This window comes from Budorcas taxicolor, chromosome 11 (assembly GCF_023091745.1).
Source record: "Budorcas taxicolor isolate Tak-1 chromosome 11, Takin1.1, whole genome shotgun sequence".
Classification (NCBI taxonomy): domain Eukaryota; kingdom Metazoa; phylum Chordata; class Mammalia; order Artiodactyla; family Bovidae; genus Budorcas; species Budorcas taxicolor.
Window position 1 is genome coordinate 147,274,151 of NC_068920.1, and position 21,748 is coordinate 147,295,898.

Here is a 21,748-nt window from a genome sequence, read left to right on the forward strand (position 1 = left end):
GCTTTATTCTGGTAACATTTTAAGTTTGAGGCTAGAAATACTTTCTTTGATAGAACAGTCAACATTAAGAGTAACATCCTAATGTCAGTTTTTTTACTTGGTGAAACTTACTACAGTGGTATTTAAATTGATTTTTTTTAAATCCCTGAAGAACTTATATTAGACTGCAAAGAATGGTAAAATATACATGTCTTTCTCTTTCTCTCTTTTTATACACACAGATAGAGTTGATTGACAGAGTTGATGACATCTATCGAAACACTTCATGGGACAATGCAGGTTTTAAAGGTTATGGAATACAGATAGAACAGGTATTTTATCAAGGGATGTTTGTTATAATGTTCAAGTAAGTTGCGTGGTATAAATACTTGTCACTTGTATTAACAGCCCAGAAACTTATCTTCTACTTTAATCATGAATTAATATTCTGATATGACAGTGATTTTTATCTGATAAACTTAAGTGTTTTGATACTATTTATAGATTATGAAATATTCTGTTCTTAGGCTTCTTTTAGGCAGGAAACCTTCTTATGCTACTAAGAGCTTTCCTTTTTTCTGCATTCATGGCCTTTTTTCTTCTGTGTTGCTTTACTTTTGATTATGCTTAATGTCTTTAGTTAGAATTCTAACACATTGTTGAAGCCTTAGAAAATTCATTCAAAAATGCTGTGTGTACATTTTCAAGGCATTTATACATATAGAACCATTAGATCTCTTTTCCTAAGAATCTTGAGTTCCTATCTGTTAATGGTGTCCATCACTGATGTATTAATGTCATCCTAATTATATCACATAGTAAAAACTGTTCCAAATTGATAAGACTTGTTATTAGCAAGTATTCTGAAATTGGTTATTACTTTGGACAGACATTTTGACATGTAAATTAAGGAAATTACCTCTTTTTTATCAGGTTGTGTGTACTAAAGTAGCCATATTACAGGTTCTGTAGTGTAGAATATAGAGAATAAAAAGAAAAAAGCTTTTGAAATCATGTATCATACTTTTAATAAATGTTACACTTTTATAGTACTTGTATAAAACTAAGAATTATTTTTCCCTTTTCCGTTTTCTTTTACTCTTTTGCATTTCCTTTTTAAAGTTTTTATTTGAATAGGTAATATATACACATGGTACAAAAGCCAGTGAAAAGTAAGTCTCCTCAGTTACCCGTTGTCAAACCAGTTCCTTTCCCCAGAGACATCCATGTCGCTAGTTTCATCCATATCTCTCCCCAGAGATATTTTGTGCATGTATAGCATGTGTTTGTCTATGTGTGGTACGTTGTACTCTTTTGCACCTTGCTTTTTCATTTCATGAATATGTTGATGATTACCCCATTATGATACAATAAAGGTGTCTTACTTGTTTAAAGTAGCTGCAGCATATTTGAATTTTAGCAGACCAATAAATAAAGCTGCTTTTTGCTTTAGGAATTTGGAACCCCTTTGAAAAAAACTTGATGTGGTAGGAGATTAAGATACCAGCTTCTTTAATGATGATAGGTGGGTTGGAGAATGTGGTTTAGATGTGCAGTCACAGTACTCCCACCTAGTTCATCCCAGAATGGACCTTGATCACCCAGCACCAGAGCTTCAGAGCCCACCCCAGTGAATTTACCACTCGGAGGGGTAGCAGACTGCAGTATCCCCTCTGTAGGCAGGCAGATCTGGAAGAGATGCCAGAAACAGTGAGCTGAGCATGACTTTGTTCCTTTCTGCGTTAGCCTTTGGAGAGAAACCAACATTCCTTTTTTTTTTTTTTAAGTAGGATTAATATGAATTTGTGCTATATGTATAAGGAAAAACTCCCCCCCCCTTTTTTTTTTAAACTTATATGTCTGTGGTGTGCAGAGCTGTACATCTCATTCTCATCTCTGAATCACTGGAATAAATGATTTTAGGCTCACGGAGCCTAGGTTTTTATTTTTTCTAACTAAAGAAATAAAAAGGAGTACACTTATAAATTTATAAATCATTCTTTGACATATTTTTCATACCATTTTGCTTCTCAGTTTGTTTTTAATCATTGGACATTAGAACTGAAGAATTTTATGGAGTTTTGACTCTAAAACTTTAAAGAATGGTCAGTGGTCTTTTTTAGTTGAAACAATGCAGTATTATTTTAGTCTTGTGAACTTTTCTAAAGTGTTCTAAGTATTTTATCTCTTTAAGTATAGATTCGCATTCTCAAGTCTCCTCAAGCAGTGAAACCTGGTGAAAGGCACTTCAATATGGCAAAAAGTTACCCAAATGAAGAAAAAGATGCTTGGGATGTGAAGATGTTGCTAGAGGTAGGTCATGGAACCCCGAGTGTGATACTGTTTAACACCATTCTGTGATTTCTAAAAATATGGGTCGTATCTGTGTTAATGAGGGGATGTCTTAGAGGTGGTGAGCACCAGGGTCAGCACACCCCAGCTGATCCAGTGGTGACCTCTTCCCCTGTCACTGAGCAGACAGCAAGGTGGACAGAACTGAAAGTGAAAATTGCTAGAAAGCAATGCTTCTTAATGGTAAAATCGCTGCAAATCTAGTGAAGTAATGGGGCTTTAGGAAATGATACCCTCCTTACTCTGAATAAATTTCTTAGACATGATTCTGTTAGTTCAGGTCTCTTTGAAGCTTATTAGTAGATCTCTGAGGTCAGTAATTACCAAATGGTATGAAAATGTGTTAGATGGTAGAGGTGTAATGTGGAGATCTGAAAGTGCTCCAGGAAATGTTAAATTTGTGTATTTTTATTCTGGTAACTAAGGATGACGTAAATACTGTATGCCATATGGATTCTTGTCCTGACAAGATTTATCATTTCTGTTCCCGGGTTTCTATCTATGGGCTTCCCTAGTAGCTCAGATGGTAAAGCATCTGCCTGCAATGCAGGAGACACAAGTTCGATCCCTGGGTTGGGAAGATTTCCCTGGAGAAGGAAATGGCAACCCATTCCAGTATTCTTGCCTGGAGAATTTCATGGACTGAGGAGCCTGGCAGGCTACAGTCCCTGGGGTTGCAGAGTCAGACACGACTGAACGACTAACACACACTCTGTCTATACCTTTGCTTTGTTGTAAAATGGCCTTCTGTGAAGTGATAGCATTTATTTTCTACTGTGTGGTTAATGTGTTAGTTTCCCATGGCTGCTCTAACAGATTACCACAAATTTAGCGGCTTAAAACAGCACTTCGTTTATCTGATGGTTTCTAGGCTGAGTCCACAGTGTGGCTCATTTGGATTCTCTGGTTAGAGTCCCACAAGACTGAAGTGAAGTCAGGTTTTCAAAGCTTGAGGGGAATTAAGGCGATTATTAGTTTGAGAGCCATAGAGTGCTGTATCTGTGTAATACTACTTAGCCATGAAAAAGAATGCAATTTTGCTATCTGCAACAACCGGGATGGACATATAGGGTCTTACGATAAGTAAATAAGTTAGAGAAGGATACTGTGTGATAGCATTTATATATGCAATCCATAAACAGAGCAAACTAGTGAATGTGGCGACAAAGAAATACAGATACAGATACAGAGAACAAATCAGTGGTTACCAGTGGGGAGAGGGAAAGGGCAATAATAGGGGGAGGGGATGAAGAGGTGCAAACTGTTACGTATAAAATAAGCTACAAGGATACAACATGGGAATATAGCCAGTATTTTATAACAACTATAAATGGAGTATAACCTTTAAAATGTAAATTACTATATTTTGTACATCTGTAATTTATGTCTATCAACTATACGTCAGTTTTAAAAAAAACGTAAAAAAATGCAGTTGTACAGTATGGTAGTATTCTGGAATATTTAGTTGAAACATCTCTTAGTCTGATGTAACTGATAATCTAATTAAGAGCACTTTGTTTTTTTAAAAGCAATTTAGTTTTGATATTGCTGAAGAAGCATCTAAAGTCTGCCTAGCACATCTTTTCACGTACCAAGATTTTGATATGGGAACCCTTGGCTTAGCTTATGTTGGTTCTCCCAGAGCGAACAGTCATGGAGGTGTTTGTCCAAAGGGTAAGTTTTCCATTTATTGTATGAAATATGTGGGAATAGCAAGGTGATTGGATTATAATATAATTGTGTCATTATAATTATTGAACAAGCCATTTGTTTCTTTTTTCCTGTAGCTTATTACAGTCCAATTGGAAAGAAAAATATCTATTTGAATAGTGGTTTGACCAGCACAAAAAATTATGGTAAAACCATCCTTACAAAGGTATGTTCTTCAATTTTTAAAAGAGTAGATTTTGAGTTTATTATCGTGGGACCTCAGCAGTTACATATTTATGTAGATGTTTTTTGAAAGTAATGCATACTGTTCTTTGTCTCTGCCTAAACAGATGTATGTTTTTAGTGACAAATGTGAAAAGTATAAAGAAGAAAATATTGTCAGCTGTCAAACTTCTTTAGAGACCAGTTGGTATCACTGTTTTTCCTAAAGACATTCTTTCTGGAGCCCTTCATCTGCAGCTCCCGATAAAGGACTGCTATCCAGAACATATAAGGAGTATACTGAAAACTCAAAAATAAAAAAATGAACAACCCAATTTTAAAATAGGCCAAAGATCTTAATAAATACCTCAGCAGCTTTCTGTGCTGGTATCGCTTTCGCAAACATGGTGAATGTTCCAAAAACCCACCGGACTTTCTGTAAGAAGTGTGGGAAGCATCAGCCCCACAAAGTGACATAGTACAAGAAGGGCAAGGATTCTCTGTATGCCCAGGGAAAGCGGCATTATGACAGGAAACAGAGTGGCTATGGTGGGCAGACTAAGCCGATTTTCCGGAAAAAGGCTAAAACTACAAAGAAGATTGTACTGAGGCTTGGATGTGTTGAGCCCAACTGTAGATCAAAGAGAATGCTGGCTATTAAGAGATGCAAGCATTTTGAGCTGGGAGGTGATAAGAAGAGAAAGGGCCAAGTGATCCAGTTTTGAGCTTCGTATTTTATTATGAAGACAATAAAAATGCCATCAATAAAATCCTCTTATTTATGCTTTAAAAATAAATAAATACCTCAGCGAAGAAGATATACAGATGGCAAATAAACAATGAAAAGATGCTCAACACTGTATGTTAATAGGCAGTTGCAAATCAAAACAAAGAGAGCCCCTTATAAAACTAATCGTATTGCTAATATCCAAAGTAGTGATAATACCAAATGCTAGTGAGGATGTGGAACAACATAAATTCTCATACATTGCTGGTGAAAATGCAAAATGGTATTAATACAATCACTTAGGAAGACAGTGTGGCAGTGTCTCAGAAAAATAAACATACTCTGGTGTTACACTGGACTCAGCACCCTTAGTGTTTAGTCAAAGGAGTCCTCACAGAAACCTGCCCGTGGATGTTTATAACAGCTTTATTAGTGATTGCCAAGACTTGGAAGCAATCAAGATGTCTTTCTGTAGGTGAATGGATAACCAAACGGGTACATCGGATAATGGAATACTATTAAGCACTTTAAAAAAGAGCTATTAAGTTATAAACACATGGAGGAACCATAAATGTATATTATTATTATTTTGTAGAGGCCAGGGATGCTGCTAAACCACCTATAATAACACAAGACAGCACCCCCCCCCCCCCCCCAACAAGCATGCAAAATAATTGTCTGGCCCAAAGAGTTAATATATTAAAAGTAGAAGAAGCCAATCTGTTTGATTCCATCTGTATTACATTCTGTAAAAGGCAAAGCCATGGGGGCGATAAAATGATACGAGTGGTTGCCAAGAGTGGAGGGAGGGATGAGTAGGTGGAGTACAGAGGATTTTCTTTCGGGTGTTGAAACTATTCTGTATACTTTAATGATGGATATAAAACATGTGGGGACTTCTCTGACAGTCCAGTGGTTAAGATTCTGCCTTCCAATGCAGGGGGTACATGTTCGATCCCTTGTCAGGAAGCTAAGATCCCACATGCCCCATGGCCAAAAAACCAAAACATAAAACAAGTAATATTGTAAAAAACTCGATAAAGACTTTAAAAATAGTCCACATCAAAAATAATTGTTTTAAAAAAGAAAAGACGTTTTGTGTTTGCCAAAACCCATAGAGAGTACAACACAAAGAGCAAACCTAATATAAATTACGGACTTTGGTGAATGAAAAAAAAAAAAAAAGTGAAATGGGATGAAAGAAGAAAATACGATAAGCAGTTTTTGGAAACTTTAATTTCCAAAATTGTTTTTATGGTGCTCCTTTACCTTTTCGGCATTACAGTGTCATCAGTGGTTTGATTTCAGGACACGTCTTCCAGAGTTTTTCTATTTAAGACACATGGAACCAAAAAATAAATTATTTACATGTTTTTTAAAGTGTTAGTCTGTTTTTTTTTGAAGTGGATTAGAGAATCCACTAATGAATTTTTCCAAAGCATAGTATGGAATTACTTGCCCATATTGCACCTTTGGGATTTGAATACTTTTTTTGCTAAAAATGCAAAGTTTTCTTTACTACCATTAACACTTGGAAATCTTCAACACAGTGGTTTCAGAATTGAGACTCTTTGTTTTTAAAAAAAATATACAGTGTCTTGTGAAATATGTATAGATTTTTTTCATGTCCATGGAGTGATTCCCCCCTCCCCCATCTCGGGGGGGGGGGAAATCAGTAAATTGTTATCTCATGCAGTTAAATATGGGAAAATTTTTAGCTTTACTGGCTAAATTTACCATTCTATTCAGATAGAAATCCTCTGGTGATCTGATAGGTTCAGTACAATCCTTCAGCTGGATTCTGAACAAAATCCTCTAGGTCATTAAGATTGTCATTGGACAGGCATTCAGTCACTGGGATAAGGAACATTGTTTTGCTATTCTTTAGTGTCAAGTTTTAACCTTCCCACCACACTTAGATCTAACGGGAATGTGACTGAGATGAGGGGTGGGGGGCGGGGCGGGAGGCTTGAGTGATTGGTTATTAACTCTTTGGTTTATCAGTGCCAGGCAGTTTTGGAATGGCCAGTGTTTGGTTCCTCATTGAGTGTTCCAGTCTATCTTTTAATTTATATTTTCTTATATTGATTTAAATTCATCCATGTAATACTACTTAACAGTATTCAATACAATCTTAAATATTCCATTTAATTTCTGTAACTGATAGAAGAAGTCATAGTCCAACTGTTGCCCTGTTGTTGACCTGAATCTGACTGATCAGGTCCCATTTAAGAGAGCAGAGCCCAGCTGGCCACAGCAGGTGATGGTTAAGTGTTAGGAAGTAATGTTTTCCCTGCGTGATCCTTCAGGAAGCTGACCTCGTTACAACTCACGAATTGGGGCACAACTTTGGAGCAGAGCACGACCCAGATGGTCTGGCAGAATGTGCCCCAAATGAGGACCAGGGAGGAAAGTACGTCATGTACCCCATAGCTGTGAGTGGCGACCACGAGAACAATAAGGTACGTGCCTTCTGGTGCTTTTGTTTTAAATGTGATCAGGGAGGAAGAGATGATGCTGAATGATAATGAGAGCCCAGAAAAGCTTCCCACTCGTGCTGCAACCCATGGGGTCACAAAGAGTCGGACATGACTGAGTGACTGGACAGCAGCAGGTAGGGATGGAATTGCACATCACCAAGTACCGCGAAACATGGTCCCTCTAAGTCTGCTCATGTGGACTGTGTGTTGTCAAAGGTAATCATGTGTTGCTTTGAGCTGTATGGAAAGTTAATTGTTTAATGCCTTGCACTGGAATCCTAGTTTGCAGGGTCTGGTGGGCTTAGACTTTCACTTAAAATATTCTTTCATTTAAAATATTCTTTCATTTATAAGCGTATCATTCATATTAGCTCTACATTGCTTCATAGTTTGCATGTTTTAATAAACTTTTGCAACAAAATATGTAATTTGCCAGATGTAAGTGTCCTGTGGGTAAGGCACTTGCCTTTCTGGTTTACAGCTCTGTCTGTAGTGCTCATTCAGGGTACCTGGTATGCAGTAGATAATATTTACTTTGTCAGGTAAGTAGAGAGATCATATTCTGTTGAAGGTGTCTGGAATACTCGACACTCGTTGACTTGGGACATGGGAACAGCTTCAGAGACTTCCTGAGAGAGGCTGTGACTCACTCGTAGAGTCTAAACTGAAAGTCTTCATAGATGTCTGTCTGGTCCTTTTTCCTTTTTGCAAGAGAATGGGAAGTGGGGCTGAAAATTCCAAGCTTCTAACCGTGGCTTGGTCTTTCTGATGACCAGTGCCCACTCAGGAGCCCACTCAGAGTCTGCGCATTACAACAAAAGACACTCCTATTACCTAGGAAATTGGGGAGGTTTCAGGAGCTCTGGGCCAGGAGCTGTGGCCAGAGACGAGTGTCTGTTCTGTACTGTCTCATGACGATCTCGTGCTCTGCTCCTCAGGGGTCTATGGCGCTTGTTTGGGTGGCAGATGCAGCCATTGTAGTCATTTGCAGACTGTGGAGGCTCTACCTCTAAAAGTACTCGGGCTGAGTTTTACCCAAATCTTGTTCTGCTTTTCTTGGTATTTTCAAATTGTTTGGGAGCTGGACTCTGTTTTAGAGCATCAGGAAAAATGCCCAAATGTAGGTCATTTCTATGGTTTTGCATATCAAGTAGACAAGCTAGGGGTCAGCTGTAGCAACTCAAACTTAAGATCTTGGGAACCCATGAGGACGTTTAGGTAATAATTTGGAATTTAATCTTTTAACAGACTATATATACACACACACACATATATATGTAGTATCGTACTTCTTACTAAACTCAGCTGTTAAAACACTTTAACCATGGATGACTGATGTAAATTCAGGGAATCAGAGCAGATGTGTTCTGCAGGCCTGGATCATTGTATCTAGGAAGACAGGGTAAAGGGGTCTGCCCGGTTCTCAGTGTCCCTGCAGTGGGGCCACTTTCGGCCACTAAGTCACTGAGCTTAGACTGGTGACTCTCTGCTCATGTCCGACTGGTGGAGGTGTTTAGTCTCAGCATTTGTGTAGCTTACTTTCCTGTGAAGAATTTTAGGCTCTTCACCAAATTCACATAATGTTTCTAGCCTCCTGCAGAGGAAGGTGCCATGCAAATAGCATTTAAAGGCAACAGTGAACCTAAAAAGCCTTCAAGCTGGTCCTGGTTGTGGCTTTTGCGTTAAAGTTTGTCCCTGGAGAATAAGCACAAACACTACCTGAATTTTTATGTTATCTTGGGTCCTATGTGGCCTTTTTTCTCTTAAGATGTTTTCAAACTGCAGTAAACAGTCCATCTATAAGACCATTGAAAGCAAGTCCCAGGAGTGTTTCCAAGAACGCAGCAACAAAGTGTGTGGGAACTCCAGGGTGGACGAGGGCGAGGAGTGCGACCCCGGCATCATGTACCTCAACAACGACACTTGCTGCAACAGCGACTGCACGCTGAGGCCGGGTGTGCAGTGCAGGTGAGGGGTGCGGCATGGCAGGTGTTCGGGTGCCTAATGAGGGATCTCCAAAATGGTGGGCTGAAAACGCAGGGCCTTTAGAATCATTAGAGGGCCTGTGAAAGTGTGTGTCTACTCCTGTAAAGCAAAAAAAATGTTTTTTGGAAAGCAGTTTGACATTCCATGACAAATCCTCGGTCTTGCATCCTCTCTGCTGTAGCGACGCTGTAGTACAGAGAATCCTAAGGAAGCAGAGATTATGAAGATGACTTAGCAAGGAGGTTTATGGCCACATTTCTTCATAACAACAGTCCTGGGACATAAACTCATTACTGTGTATCCATGCTGTAGAATAGCCTTAAAGAATGCTGTTGAATCACAGAAACCAAATGTGGAGGAAGGTTTAGTTACAAACCTCTAACTTGTTACAGGTTACAAGTTAGAAGTCTTATATTTCCATTTTTAATGTCCCGTGCCTGGCTTAGAAGTAGAGGGGGTAACTTTATGGCAGATTTAACTGTTTACAGTGCATATTAACACTGTAAATACTGACCAGGCTGCCTAGTTTCTTGACTACTGATTGCCTTGTGGGGTTGGTTTTTGTTTTTTTGCTTTAATTTTTGGCTGGGTCATGCGGCATGAGGGATCTCAGTTCCCTAAACAAGGATGGAAAACTGATGCACCCTGCATTGGGAGGTCACTGGACCACCAGGGAAGTCCCTTTAAAAAAGAAGTCCCTTAAGAAAAAAATGTATTAAGTGAATGAAAACCAAGGACACCAAGGTGTTTTAAAGATGAGTGAGTGTGGACCACTCTGCTGCCCGTGTCTGCATCAGGAAGGGCAGAGGGACCGTGTCCGGTGGTGCCAGCACCTGGGAGTCTGTGCAGGAGTGGGTGGCCTCAGGAGACTCTGCCCTGCCCTCTCGGGGCCTGTGGCATGACCATAGTCTGAGCTGTGAAGCTGGCCGTTGACTTGGACTGTGTGCTCTTCCTCTGCAGTGATAGGAACAGTCCTTGCTGTAAAAACTGTCAGTTCGAGACGGCCCAGAAGAAGTGCCAAGAGGCCATTAATGCTACTTGCAAAGGCGTGTCTTATTGTACAGGTATGTCCTCTTGGTGGTTCTCTTAGAATAATTTGTTCAGACGGGTATGCCTGCGTTTGAAAGCAGAGTTGGGTTTCATTCAGATGACTCGAACCTTTTATCTCACGGACAGAGTTGAGTTGATCGCAGCACGCTTCGCATTGGTCACTGCAAGACCTGCGAGCATTCACTTCCATTCTCTTTTCTCTCATAGGCATCAGCTTTAGTGTCTTTGATATTTGCCTGGATAGGTGTATGTCCTTGAGGTAGTGTTATTTTTTGTTGCTGTTGTTGAGTTGCTAAGTTGTTTGTCCAGCTCTTTGTGACCCCATGGACTATAGCCCGCCAGGCTCCTCTGACCATGGAATTTCCCAGGCAGGGATGCTGGAGTGGGTTGCCATTTCCTCCTCCGGGGATCTTCCCGACCCAGGGGCTGAGGCTGCATCTCTGTGTCTCCTGCATTGGCAGGCAGAGTCTTTACCACTAAGCCACCTGGGAAGCCCGTTATTTTCTGTACATTTAAAAACTATATATTTATTTATTTGACTGCACTGGGTCTTAGTTGCAGCATGTGGGCTCTAGTTTCCTGACCAGGGATCGGATTCGTGGTCCCCTGCAGTGGAGCACAGAGTCTTAGCCACTGGACTACCAGGGAACTCCCTACATGTGTGTTTTTGATGTGCTAAAATGATACTCTACATTAGATCTTTTTTGATGACTCAATGCCACGTTCTTACGATTGTGTTTTCTGTTGCTTTGTATTTCTGTGTTGTGTCTAGTTCATTGTTTTGGGCCCTTGCTGGGTTTCCAGTGATTTACTATGATATACTGTGTTTGCTTATCTGTTCACCAAGCAATAGCCGCTAGGATTTCTCTCCTAATACTGCCTGTAGGACCACACTGGGCATCCTCACACGTCTCCTTTGGGAGCCATGAGGGCTTCCTGGGTGCATAGGGAAGCATGGAGTTGCCCAGTCTTGGAGGGTGGCGCTCCACTGGTCTCTGGAACAGCAGTGTGGGTTGGTCAGCACCACCGTGCGGCGTCCAGGCTCCTGCATTCCGATGTCCTTGTCGACACACCGTATTATGCAGCTCTTTTTTGCCAGTCTGAGTGTAAAGTGATTTCTTTTTACTTACATTTTTCATGAACATCTGTATATTTGCTAGCTATTTAGATTTCTTCTGCACATAATTAGTTCATTTATTTGGTCCATTTATAAAAATTGGGTTTAATTTTTGCTATTATTGATTTGGAGGAGTTCTTTCATGATAATCTGTCTGGTTTAAATACTGCATATGCCTTTCTCCTATCTGTTGTCCTTTTGGAACAGAAATCTTTCACTTAAATTTGTCATTTTGTTTCTGTATGTGCGTGTGTATTTTTTGAGTTTTGTTAAGACGGGTATGCCTGCATTTGAAAGCAGAGTTGGGTTTCATTCAGATGACTCGAACCTTTTACCCCATGGACAGAGTTGAGCTGATCATAGCACGTGATCGTTACAAAGATATTTTCCACAGTTGGTTCTGTTAGCTTCATAATTTTATCTTTCACTTTCAGGACTTTAATCTATCTGGAGCTAGTTTTAAGATTATCTGTATTGATTGTCAATAGTCCCTGTAGTTCTGTCAGTTATTCCTTTCAAAACTCTACAAGCTGTGTTATCAGGTACATGTTCTCCACATCTTCTTGGTCTTGCTATTCCTTCATCACTATGTAATGCTCCTTTCTGATTTAATTTTTTTTAATTTTTGAAATTTGTATTGGAGCACAGTTGACGTACAGTTGTGTTAGTTCTAGGCACACAGCAGAGTGAAACAGTTACGCACATACTCTTTCAAATTGTTTAACATTCAGTTTGCTACCTGTGTGGTCGTGGTGTCTTTCTTATTTGGTGTATCTATCCCGTCTTATATTTTTAAATTTATATATCCTCCGGTTGCTTGGCTTGTTTTCTGTAACAGGTTTATTGAGAGATAATAAGCATGTCATACCGCCTGTCCACTTGAAGTGTGAGTTCAGCAGTTTCTAGTGGATTCATGTTTGGGCATCTACCTACCAGTCAGTTCTCATTGCCTCAGAAAGAAACCCAGACCCTTTAGCTATCATTTTGAATCTCCTCATTCTCCCAGCTCCAGACAACCACTACTCTACTTTCTATGTCGATGGATTTGCCTAATCTGGATGTTTCATGTAAATGGAATCATAAATATGTGTGCTGCTTTCAGAATGTTTTCAAGATTTATCCATGTTGTAGCATGAATCAGTCCTTCATTTATTTTTTATTGCTGAATAATATTCCATTGTATGGATATATCGCATTTTCTTATTCATTCATCAATTAATGGATTTTGGATTGTTGCTGCTTTTTGGCTGCTGTGAGTAATGCTGCTATGCAGATTTGTGTACAAGTTTTTGTGTAGACTTAGGTTTTTACTTCTCGTGTGTCTGTGTCTATCCAGTTGTAGAATTGCTGAGTCCTGTGGTACATCTGTTTAATCCTTTGAAGAACTACCAGGCTGTTTTCCAAAGTGACTGCACTGTTTTACATTTCCACCAGCATGTGTGAAGGTTCCAGTTTCTACAAATCCTCACCAGTGCTTGTTGTTATTTGTCTTATTTTTTTGGCTGCTCTACACAGCATGCAAGATCTTAGTTCCCCGACCAGGGATCAAACCCGTGTCCCCTGCAGTGGAAGCACAGTCTTGACCATTGGACTGCCAGGGAATTCCCCCATCTTTCTCATCACAGCCATCCTAGTGCATGTGAAGTTTTATCTCACTTCGATTCTTCCTTCAGCTTTTAAATGTGCATTTTATGTTACTCATGATTCAGACATTCTGTGATCTGTCAGTATCACATTAGTTTGTCACATATCAGGAGCCTGGATATCTCAGTCAACCTTTAAAAAACACTTTCTGGCTGTGCTCAGTGTTAGTCTTTACTGTAATAACCAGTTTCAGGATGGTGTTTTCTTTTCAAATAACATGTAAAACAATTTGAGAGTCCCTTGGACTGCAAGGAGATCCAACCAGTCCATTCTAAAGGAGATCAGTCCTGGGTGTTCTTTGGAAGAACTGATGCTAAAGCTGAAACTCCAGTACTTTGGACACCTCATGTGAAGGGTTGACTCATTGGAAAAGACCCTGATGCTGGGAAAGATTGAAGGTGGGAGGAGAAGGGGACGACAGAGGATGAGATGGCTGGATGGCATCACCAACTCGATGGACGTGAGTTTGAGTGGACTCCGGTAGTTGGTGATGGACAGGGAGGCCTGGCGTGCTGCAGTTCATGGGGTCGCAAAGAGTCGGACACGACTGAGCGACTGAACTGAACTGAAAACAATTTGAAAAAAGATTTCCTTATCAAAGAGACTTTTGTTCTCATGGTATTTATATGAAGTAGCAGCAGCATCACCTGGGCTCCTGTTAGAAATGCTCTGGCCCCTCCCTGGGCCTCCTGCACCAGCCACTCTGTGGACAGAGCCCAGTGCTCTGTCACGGCATCCCCTGAGGGACCCCAGTGCCTGCTCCTTAATTATTTTCCTGTGCATCTTCATGCTCTGATTTTAATCTTTTAAGAGCAGATGCTCAACAAAAGCATTTTTTTTTGGATCTGCTGAGAGCAGCATGACGTAAATATGGTGACAGTACAGAGTATAACCCTGCGCTGAACTTGCTGTCCTTTTTCCAGAGCTTGCTTTCAGTGGGGGTGAGTTGTCTGTAAGACAGTCTTGTTGACACTTTGAATGCCCAGCACGCGTGACACATTTTTATAAAATCAGAGGCAAAGGTTAACAGCCTGTGTGTGTCATCTGCATTAGGTAGTTAATGAAAGTCTGCTTCTGTGGGGAAAAGGGAAGAGTCCTTTAAGTTCACAGACCTTTAAGTCTGAATTCTTTTGATTCACTTGGGGGCTTTCCCTGGTGGCTCAGCTGGTAAAGAATCTGCCTGCAATGTGGGAGACCTGAGTTTGATCCTTGGGTTGGGAAGATCCCCTGGAGAAGGGAAGAAAGGCTACCCACTCCAATATTCTGGCCTGGAGAATTCCATGGACTGTATAGCCCATGGGGTTGCAAAGAGTTGGACATGACTGAATGACTTTAACTTTCATTCCTCACTTGAAAACCCAGGCCTATGGTGTCTTCATACAGTCGTTTTTCTCTTCTCTTTTAGTGTGGACTTTTAACTGCTTGTGTTTCTCATTTTCCAGAATGAATCACTCATTTCACTCATTCTCCTGAATGTAACATTTTTGGGTGGCTTTTCTTTGTCCTTAAGAATCATTGATTCTTTCAAGAAATAACTGGTTTACCTACAGTGTGACAGGACTGGACATACATTGATTCATTCATAGATTTGGGTTTTGCTCTCATAGAGCTTACCAGTCTGGTGGTCAGAAACAAAAAAGAACCACAGATAATCACATGGATGCACACTGGGAGAGGTGCTGTGGGGGAGGGGTGGCGTGCAGTGATGGGGCCTCACAGATACTCAGACGGATGCACACTGGAAGACGTGCTGTGAGGGGAGGCGGCATGCAGTGACGGGGCCTCACAGATACTCAGACGGATGCACACTGGGAGAGGTGCTGTGGGGGTAGGCGGCGTGCAGTGACGGGGCCTCACAGATACTCAGATGCACACTGGAAGAGGTGCTGTGGGGGGAGGCGGTGTGCAGTGACGGGGCCTCACAGATACTCAGACGGATGCACACTGGGAGACGTGCTGTGGTGGGGAGGCGGCATGCAGTGATGGGGCCTGATGGGGTGAGGGGCCTCCAGCGGAGGTGTGGTCCTCAGGTTGTCTCGGGGAGGAGATACTTGAGAGAAAATGTAAAGGGTGAGGAAGGCCAGCCTGGCCTCCTGAAAGAGGGAGACAAGAACCCTCTGGGGACTGAGCAGCATGTGTTAAGGTTCTGAGGTGAGAGGAGTGGAAGAAAGTGAAGAAGGGTGGCCGTGGTGGTGGGCGTGTGGGCTGGGGAGGGCTGTGGGCAGGAGGCCCTCTGGGGGAGTGTGCAGTCAAATAAGGGCTCACAGGCGTCTTTTATCAGTGGCAGTAGTAGAGATCTGTTTTACATACACCTTTCATACGCACGTTTTGTTCACTACAAAGAGGTAAAAAAGCAGGATACCGGGAACGAGTAGGTACTGATGGAGGCAAGGCCGCGGGGCTGAGTGGACACTGGGCAGCGTAGTGCTTGGCACGGTGCTCTCCAGCTCCTGATGGAGCAGGTCCGGGTGACTCACGGTGACTGTGTGCCCCGCGCTGCAGGTAACAGCAGCGAGTGCCCACCTCCTGGAAACGCCGCCGATGACACCGTGTGCCTGGATCTCGGCAAGTGTAAGGACGGCAAGTGTGTGCCCTTCTGTGAGCGCGAGCAGAGGCTGGAGTCCTGTGCGTGTAATGGTGAGTGCGTGTCCAAGGCAGGAGGGGTGGAGGTGGCCCTTGCCTGCCAGCCCGACCCCGCCCTTGGGGGCTCAGCAGGGTCAGGGCAGCAGAGGACTGCATGTATATGAGGCCCTGCTCCGTTTCAGAAACCGACAACTCGTGCAAGGTGTGCTGCAGGGACCCCTCGGGCCGCTGCATGCCTTACGTCGACGCCGAACAGAAGAACTTGTTTTTGAGGAAGGGCAAGCCCTGTACAGTAGGCTTCTGTGACATGAATGTGAGTATTTATGTACAGTATTTATTCACGTGAAGTTTTTGTTTTGTAAATGCTTGGCTTTGCAAATGGAAGGAAATCAGAACACAGACAGTGCCACGTCTGACCACTGTCCTCATGTGAGAGTCCAGGTAGGTTCTGTGGGTGTTTCTGGAGACCGCACTGGCCCTGGGGGCTTCTTGCTAAAGCTGGTTGCTTTTCAGGCAGTGAGTCCCACTTACATACTCTTCTTGCCTGGAAAATCCCATGGACAGAGGAGCCTGGTAGGCTACAGTCCATGGGGTTGCAAAGAGTTGGACACGACTTTCCTTCCCACTTGGTTTTCTGGGCTAATTGTAAAACTCATGCTGCAGAACTGCGGGCTCTGACCTTGAAATGGGTACAGAGTAGGTAGGAACGACCTGTCGGCGGTCTTCGTCAGATCCTTGTGCTCCTCACAGAAACAGAACTATCCTGGCACACTCACAGAAGAGGGTTGCTAGGGCTTAGGAGCCTTTTGCAGGCTGTCTGGTTGTGTGTGTGTGTGTGTGTGTGTGTGATCAGCGCAGTCTTTACTGGAATTGGCCCATCTTTAACAGACTGGTTTTCTCGAGTTTGTCTTCTGGTGACTCTAAATTCACTTATAAAAATGGACTTTAGGTTCCCATTTCAGTGTCACAGGTGGGTTTCTTGGGCTGTTTGGTTTCAGTGGATCCTTTTTCACGTTAGTTATGTGTTTTAACATGAAGGAAGCCACATTCCTTCTAAATGCATGGCCCTTGAAGTAACATCTGACGTTTTTGTTCTCAGGGCAAGTGTGAGAAGCGAGTGCAGGATGTCATTGAGCGTTTCTGGGAGTTCATTGACAAGCTGAGCATCAATACTTTTGGTATGTGGTTTCCCTGGGTGGGAGGCTGCTTAGAACTGAGGTGACTTCCCTGACAATGTTAGAAAGTGTGGTTTCAGACTGATATGCCTGAATCCTGCAGTGGGCTTCCCTGGTGGCTCAGTGGGTAAAGAATCCTCCTGCAATGCAGGAGACCCGGGTTCGATCCCTGGGTTGGGAAGATCCCCTGGAGAAGGAAATGGCAATCCACTCCAGTATTCTTGCCTGGAGCATCCCATGGACGGAGCAGCCTGGCGGGCTACAGTCCCTGGGGTCACAAAGAGTCAGACACAACTGAGTGACTAACAGTCCTTGAATAGTGGATGGAAATGGTCACCACTTATGTTCTGAAATGACTTTGTTGGCTAAAAAAAAAAAATGGACTTACAGGTCTGCACCTGTATAGCATGGATACACAGATTTTCAGACAAGGGAAGAGAAAGTACAGACTGCTTTACTGGAAATGTACTCTTGACAGCATAAGCGTGCATCAGATTGTAGACTGCAAGCTGTAGATTGCCAGAATCCTGCGTGATGTGAGAATCATTTATTTACAAGTGGGTCTCAGATTTTCCAGAAGTGAGGATGCACACTGGCTTCTCTAGGGTGCATAATTGAGTTTAGTCCCAGAAATAACCACAGTGCCGACAGCAGCAGCACTGTCTTGGCGAGCATCGTTCCTAGTAGGAGCCTCCTTCAGCAGGAGCCCCCTGTGGCGTCCCTCTGGGGACCGGTGGGCTGCCCCGTGATGTGATGTGTCCTCCACAAGTGCGTTGGGCCTTTCTGGGGAGAGCGCCCGTGTGTGGGGAGGTGCTTGGGTCTTGCGTGGGTAGCATGGGTCCAGCCTCTCAGTGCCAGCTCCATCGCGGTACCCAGCCAGCAGTCTGTGCCCCTGACACCTGATGATACTCTAAGCTTAAACGCTGCTTTTTGACTTCTGAGTCCTTGCTCAGGACATTCACTGTTTGGAACTGTTCACAGGGAAGTTTCTAGCAGATAACATCGTCGGTTCCGTCCTTGTTTTCTCCTTGATATTCTGGATTCCTTTCAGCATTCTGGTCCATTGTGTGGTAAGTCACCAGTTTTTAAGTAATTGAAACATTTTGGAGCACCTCCAACCATAGAGCTGTTTTGAAAAGATAAAATTTATTCTTAGAAAACTCTGACCTGTTTCTAATGACATTTTTGGTGTTAGCCCTAGGAAAGCATATCTTGTTACAAGACTAAATTTTTAAAAACAGTGTTTTTTGTGTGTGGCTGTTTTGTCCTTGTGTATAATTTCGGAGGAATTTTATACTTTCTAAGCACCAGAGACTGTTCAGCTGGACTTGTCTGGACTTGAGTGAAGCTGTGGCTGAGCACTTTCAGGCTGTTGTCACAGCACAGATGGCAACCAGCAGCCGTCCAGAGACGCTGCCCTGTCTCATCCAGGGTCCCGGCAGCACCATTTGGGGTGTTCGGATCCTTCCTTGTGAGGACACGGAGCAGTCGTTTGATTGTTAAAGACGAGTAACAGCTAACAAGCTTGGTTGCACTTTGAGAAGCTCCAGTACTTTATAAGTTTTCTTATAAATCCATTCTCCTTGCTTCTGTGGGAAAGTGAAGATCTGTCTGCTGTGCAGAGATGAGGCGCTCAGACCCAGGCTTCCAGGCCTTTGCTCTGAAAGCCCTGAGCAGGGTGCCTCCCGTGAGCACGTGGGAGGTTCCGGTGCAGGGAACTCTCAGGCCTTCGTGGCCCCGGCCACCTTCCCTCGCGGCGCTGTCTTGTGACAGTTCTTCCTCAGGTTGCTGGGTCTGAGGAAACCTCTGCTCAAGCCCCGCTCTGTTAAAAGAGCTGAAGTTCTGACACACGGCGACAGTGCCGTCCACTATGGAGGCCTTAGATTTCTGAGCAGAGCTGCCGACAGGAGGGCGGGCAGTGGGCTTCCAAGCACAGAAGATGGTTGGGGCAGTCAGGCCTGGGCTTGGCCTCCTGCCTCGCCTGTGGTCACCTGTCACTAGTCAGCTCGACAGGGAGCAGGGTGGCGGACGACCGTGTGTCCAGCCTTCTAGAGTATGACTTGAGGGCCAGTTCGGGACTTGAGGCCTAGGTCCTGTCAGAGTTTGGGCCACAGAAGCTCAGGACACGCTGAGAAGAGTACTGAGGCTGAGGGTCTCGGGCACTTTGAGGTCAGTGCCAAATGAGGCCGCGGGCACTGCCCCTCCGCCTCCTAGGGCTGCCCTTAGGGTCGCCCTTGTCTCTGAGTGCTGAGCATGCACGGAGGTGCCCTGGTTGTTCCTACCCAGGGTGTGGGGCAAGTCTGTCAGAAAAACGGCACTTAAACCTTGCCTGTTTCTGCAGTTAATACCAAAAAACATACTTCAAGTGTAAGAGGAAACACTTGTGGCAGAGCCCCTCAAGCTTGAGTAGAACTCACATTCTCATCTGCTGGACCTGCTCCCTCTTCCTACAACTCAAGCTCTAAGCTAGCCCTTCACTAGTACTATTAGGAGGGGCTTAGGAGGACGGAGCCTCTACTGAGCAGGCTGTAGGAATGACCCTGCTCTTCTTGTCTTTCTAGGATAAGAAACTGGATAAGCAGTTTGAGTCTCTGTCTCTGTTCCACCCCAGCGTAAGTATCTCACACAAAAGGAAGTCGTTTTCGGTTGTGTTTGGAGGCCTGCTAAGGACACCTTCACTGGCCTCCCCAGCTACGGCTTCTTTGGCTGGAGGGCCGTCTTCTGGCAGGCAGGATGTGAACGTGAATTCTCTTGGAGGTGACCTTTTAGTCAGTTGCTTGGATGGAGACTGACACTACAGAGGAGCACCGCTCTGCCATCCCCGCTGCCCTGAGCAGTTGGCTGTTCAGCGCTGACTTATTTTCACGTTTGGAGAGCTTTTCTTGTCTTGGGATCTTAATTTGACAAGGGTTCTTCTGACTCTCTTGGGTCTTGACACCCGGGTTGTCAGGACACTTGGCAGCTGTTTAATTGCTTCTGAGGGTGCTTTCCTCAGGTGGGTGGGGATCAGGGTGCTGATGGGTGTGGCTGTCTGGTGGGGCTCACCCCCTGCCCCGTGTCTCTCCAGAATGTGGAGATGCTGAGCAGCATGGACTCGGCCTCGGTGCGCATCATCAAGCCCTTTCCTGCACCCCAGACCCCTGGTCGCCTGCAGCCCACCTCCGTGATGCCCCCTGCGCCCTCTGCGCCCCTGGCCCCGAAGCTGGACCACCAGCGGATGGACACTATCCAGGAGGACCCGAGCACGGACTCACATGCTGACGAGGATGGCTTTGAGAAGGATCCCTTCCCAAACAGCAGTGCAGCTGCCAAGTCGTTCGAGGACCTTACGGACCATCCGGTCACCAGAAGTGAAAAGGCCTCATCCTTCAAGCTGCAGCGTCAGAACCGCGTGGACAGCAAGGAGACTGAGTGCTAGTCCCAGCCGCATACCGGGCTCTCTGACTTCCTGGACAGAATATTTTTTAGGGACTTGACCCCAAATCACTGCATATTTTTTGTGAAGATTTGGGAGAAATAAGGAAGTGACTTCACAGCAGATGCTGGTCATGTGTTTGGACTTCCTTGGCATACGTAATACTGGTGTGGCCAGGCCCTTTTCCTCTGAAGAGATAAGGTGAATCTGGCTTACTTTGAGGCTTTCAGGTTTCAGTTTTTTGATCTTTAAAGTATCCTTCAACCTGTGGTGCAAAAGCAGAAACTATGGCTGGATTAGGTTATGAATATTTACGTTTTTGTAAATTAACTTTTTACATTGAGAACAGCACTGATTAGGGAGATGATCAGTTTCTTTTTTAAATACACTGTAATTACCTGGTGAACATAGGCATGTAGTGGTTTTGTGTGAGGGTAACCAGACACAGGTTTACTTTTTGCCTTCAAGACAAAGGGAGATAAAACCAACAAGTTACACATTATCTCCAAAATGTGGGTTCTGTTTCTAGGTAGTTCTAGGTTAATACCTAGAACTTGTAACAGAAGAAGGGAATTACACTATAACAAATAAGTTAGGTTAATGTTTCTTCTAAATTGTTAGAATTTCTAATTTCTAGAATTAAAACAGTCTAGCTTATAGTGAAGGTTACAAATTATAGCCAAATGAATCTACAAAATCCTGCCAATGGTTTTTGGACCCTAGTTAGCTGGGCAGTTTTTCTGTGTTAAAAGTATCTTCACGTGTCAGCACTGTTACCATGCTCTTAAAACATCTGCCATTCAGAAAACCTGAACTACTTCAGAGTAAGGGTATGCTCGCCTCTGCTCAAACACTAGCGGCCAAGAGGGTTTGCGAGATGGTTCTTGCCAAAGGAACGGGGTGTGATGTGGTGGCCTGGGGTTTTCTCCCCACACAACTGACTTCTAAGAACCCTTGGTATTCACCTGTGTTCATTCTTGATCTAGTGCTTCAGTAATGTCTGCGTTTACTATGTGAAGGATAAAAACCATCAGGTTGAATTCTGATCTGCTTTAAAAGCTTTTTTCCCCTGCTGAGTTCTGAAATGTGCTCACCAGCCAACACATTTTAACTGAGATGACTTGTAAGCTTTGAGGGCAGTCATCCAGACCTGTGACAAATCGTCTCTTTTTTTCTAAGGACGTTTGTTACGCAGATACCTGTTACACTAATACTTGAACCTATACCTTATGGTATGTGCTGTCTCTAACCAGTCATGATATTCTTACATTGTAGTTACACTTCTGCAGTCGGATAGAAGGTGAGTGGGGTGTGTGGGTGTATGTATGAGTGAATGTAAGAAAACCATTTTTTTATAAAATCGTGACT

At 43.5% G+C, this 21,748-nt stretch overlaps 1 protein-coding gene across 1 annotated transcript in view; it reads left to right on the plus strand.

Moving 5' to 3' along the window:
* The window catches only part of ADAM17 (ADAM metallopeptidase domain 17), a 42,650-nt gene extending 20,934 nt beyond the window's left edge, over nucleotides 1–21,716 (plus strand). Inside the window, exons 7-19 of the mRNA XM_052647672.1 lie at nucleotides 222–311; nucleotides 2,179–2,292; nucleotides 3,861–4,005; nucleotides 4,119–4,207; nucleotides 7,240–7,392; nucleotides 9,179–9,378; nucleotides 10,357–10,460; nucleotides 15,710–15,844; nucleotides 15,973–16,103; nucleotides 16,890–16,968; nucleotides 17,947–18,035; nucleotides 19,527–19,577; nucleotides 20,033–21,716. Of these exons, the coding sequence (XP_052503632.1) occupies nucleotides 222–311; nucleotides 2,179–2,292; nucleotides 3,861–4,005; nucleotides 4,119–4,207; nucleotides 7,240–7,392; nucleotides 9,179–9,378; nucleotides 10,357–10,460; nucleotides 15,710–15,844; nucleotides 15,973–16,103; nucleotides 16,890–16,968; nucleotides 17,947–18,035; nucleotides 19,527–19,577; nucleotides 20,033–20,383 (1,731 nt within the window). The 3' untranslated portion in view covers nucleotides 20,384–21,716. The remainder of the gene's footprint in view (nucleotides 1–221; nucleotides 312–2,178; nucleotides 2,293–3,860; nucleotides 4,006–4,118; nucleotides 4,208–7,239; nucleotides 7,393–9,178; nucleotides 9,379–10,356; nucleotides 10,461–15,709; nucleotides 15,845–15,972; nucleotides 16,104–16,889; nucleotides 16,969–17,946; nucleotides 18,036–19,526; nucleotides 19,578–20,032) is intronic.
* Nucleotides 21,717–21,748: the final 32 nt, after the last annotated feature.